This window comes from Penaeus japonicus, unplaced genomic scaffold, assembly GCF_977035675.1.
Source record: "Penaeus japonicus unplaced genomic scaffold, GWHDUDI00000001_assembly GWHDUDI00000004, whole genome shotgun sequence".
Lineage (NCBI taxonomy): Eukaryota > Metazoa > Arthropoda > Malacostraca > Decapoda > Penaeidae > Penaeus > Penaeus japonicus.
In genome coordinates this window covers 10,489,029-10,491,528 of record NW_028234406.1, presented here as the reverse complement: position 1 = coordinate 10,491,528, position 2,500 = coordinate 10,489,029, and the positions used below count along the sequence as shown (strand labels likewise).

The following is a 2,500-nucleotide window of genomic DNA, read 5'->3' as shown; positions in this document are numbered from 1 at the left end:
TGACGAATCAAGTGGGGTTGGGATCGCCACTGCATCTTTTAATTCTGAAGATACAACACTTTTTGTTTTAGGAGCAGAAGTAGGTGGCATGTTCCTCTGCTCAACAACTCGAGAGGTATGGACTTTAAACTGTTGTGATTTTTCTTTATAGCTGAGAGGGGAACGAGGGAGCCTTAGCTGATGTGTTGGTGGTTATAGTACAGGGAGGGGTATAGGGGGATGGAGGAGATAGATATTTTAAATTAGAATAAGGATTTTATTTTATTTTAGTATTCATAGACAAATATTCGTATACACATATACATACATACACACAAACAAGTGTGTTTGTGCTAGTTTGTGCAGACTAGCAATAAGAATAATTTTTCTGTAAAACCATCACAAAACAAGGGTTTAGGCTGACTTTGGAGCCCTGTAGCTCTGAAGCTAGAAACATTACAGCCATAATGTTTCATGAATGTGAAATGTCACATCATGTATAAATTGATGCCTGTCTGTTAGGCCTAATTGGAGCCATCATTTATGTCATTACACTCATCTGCAACGGGTTAACCAATGAAAGATGACTAAGGAAGTCTGTGAGGAGAAAGGAGCAAGTATATGACAAAGAAACTGAAAGTAAAATTTTTGGAAGAAAAATGCATTGTTATATGTCCTATTTTTTTCAACCAGTTTATTATTGCTGGATACAGTAGGAGGAAAATTGTTTTTTTCATGATACAGAATTTTGATAATCGCAATTCTACAAGTTTTATGTGGTACACTAGATCATAAAAGATTGTAATAGATTTTAAAATTCCAGATTCTAGAATAAATTGAATTTGATCAATATCTATTAGCAAATTGAAAGTATACATACGTGAATGCATACATATTTGTTTATATATATGCATACATATATACATACACATACATACATGCACACACATACACATATATACACATAGATACATACATACACACATACATACATACATACATACACAGGCGGACATCCACATGCATACATACACATGCATACATAGAGAAAGAATGATATCCTATTATTATGAATTTCCAACTAAATGCCATCCTTAACCAAAAAACAGGTACCTACAGGTGTGGAGTTTGCTGGTATAGGGCTGAATAAGTGTGTGTCCTCTGTGTTAGCTCCTCACACAGGTCGGGTTATGACTTCAGAATGTTCTCCACACCATAGAAATGCTATCCTGTCCGCAGCTTCAGACAATGAAATTAGGTTATACAGTCTTCTCCAGGTAAGAATGCCTGAAGTTTCAATGTATGTGGGTTGGTGTGTGTGGGTGCTAGTGTGTATGAGTGCATATTTTTATGGTCATAAAGTACTCAGGTATATGTTTCTTTTTTTTTGAAGACCCTTGGTGAAGTGTGATGAACCAATTCAATGTGTGTGTGTGTGTGTGTGTGTGTTTTCTGTGTTTTCTGTGTGTGTGTTCTGTGTGTGTGTTTGTGTTCTGTCTGTCTGTATCTGTCTGTCTGTCTGTCTGTCTGTGTGTGTGTATCAGTGTATGAATGTCTGCAAGCATGTTTGTTTGCAGTTGGGGGTGGGGGAGAGAGCCACTCTGGGTTAACTGTAGTTCAGGTGACAAATTTACATTTATGCACATGCATGGGTTCCCTACCTTGTCTTAAAGTGTATACCTCAAGGAGCATCCACTATTGTAAAAGAAGGATATATATCCCCTGCAGTGCTCTTAAACAAATAGTTTGATATATCTTTCTCTTCTTTTTTATCAGCCAAACAAACCAGTAAGTGTGATATACAGTGAAGAGAACATAAGCTGTGCTCATTGGTCACTGTCCAGGCCATTGGTTACTGCTGTAGGCCTCATGACAGGCCAAGTTGTGCTATATGACTTTGGTCTGAAAAATTGTGAACCATTCCTCACTTTACCAGCTGCTGAGAAACCTTCTCCTATTACTACTACAGCATTTAATAAGAAGAAGTAAGTTGGCAAGTTTAGGAGAACTGTTATTAACCCATTCACGCCGGGGCCGTTCTGGCTTTGCGCGGTTGCAATACCGGGGTTCTCGAACGCATAAGCCTAACGCCTCAAGATTCTCGGGCGCACAAGCTGCGAGCCTGGGTTGCCCGCTCACTCTACCCGAGCGCGCGGCTTGCCCTCATAGCTTGTCCAGGGCATCTGATGCGAAAACCACAATACGTGCTATCACGTCAACCGGCGTGAATGGGTTAAGTTATACAATTTTGTTTACTTTTTTATTTCTTGTTTTCCTTATCTTTTCCTCAGCTTATTTTTACCTTCTTTTTCAATGGCATTTTTTAATGTTGTTTTTATTGATTTATGCTTCTGTATACTTCAGATTAACCCATTGCAGATGGAGATAAATTTGCTTGGCCAGCCTCCAGGATAGGTTTTATTTTAGAGAGAGACCGCTTGAAGCAATATAATTTGAATCATCCCACTCTCTTTCAGTCATTCATTGTAAAACTAGAGCGGTTTTTGTGTTTTATTTTTTG

The 2,500-nt window shown here is 38.4% G+C and overlaps 1 protein-coding gene across 1 annotated transcript in view; it reads left to right on the top strand.

The window, feature by feature from the left end:
* LOC122265797 (cytoplasmic dynein 2 intermediate chain 2) overlaps positions 1-2,500 on the top strand; it is an 11,070-nt gene that overhangs the window by 6,006 nt on the left and 2,564 nt on the right. The window contains exons 8-10 of the mRNA XM_043035224.2: positions 1-115; positions 1,089-1,256; positions 1,756-1,964. The exon at positions 1-115 is cut by the window's left edge and continues 48 nt beyond it. Of these exons, the coding sequence (XP_042891158.2) occupies positions 1-115; positions 1,089-1,256; positions 1,756-1,964 (492 nt within the window). The remainder of the gene's footprint in view (positions 116-1,088; positions 1,257-1,755; positions 1,965-2,500) is intronic.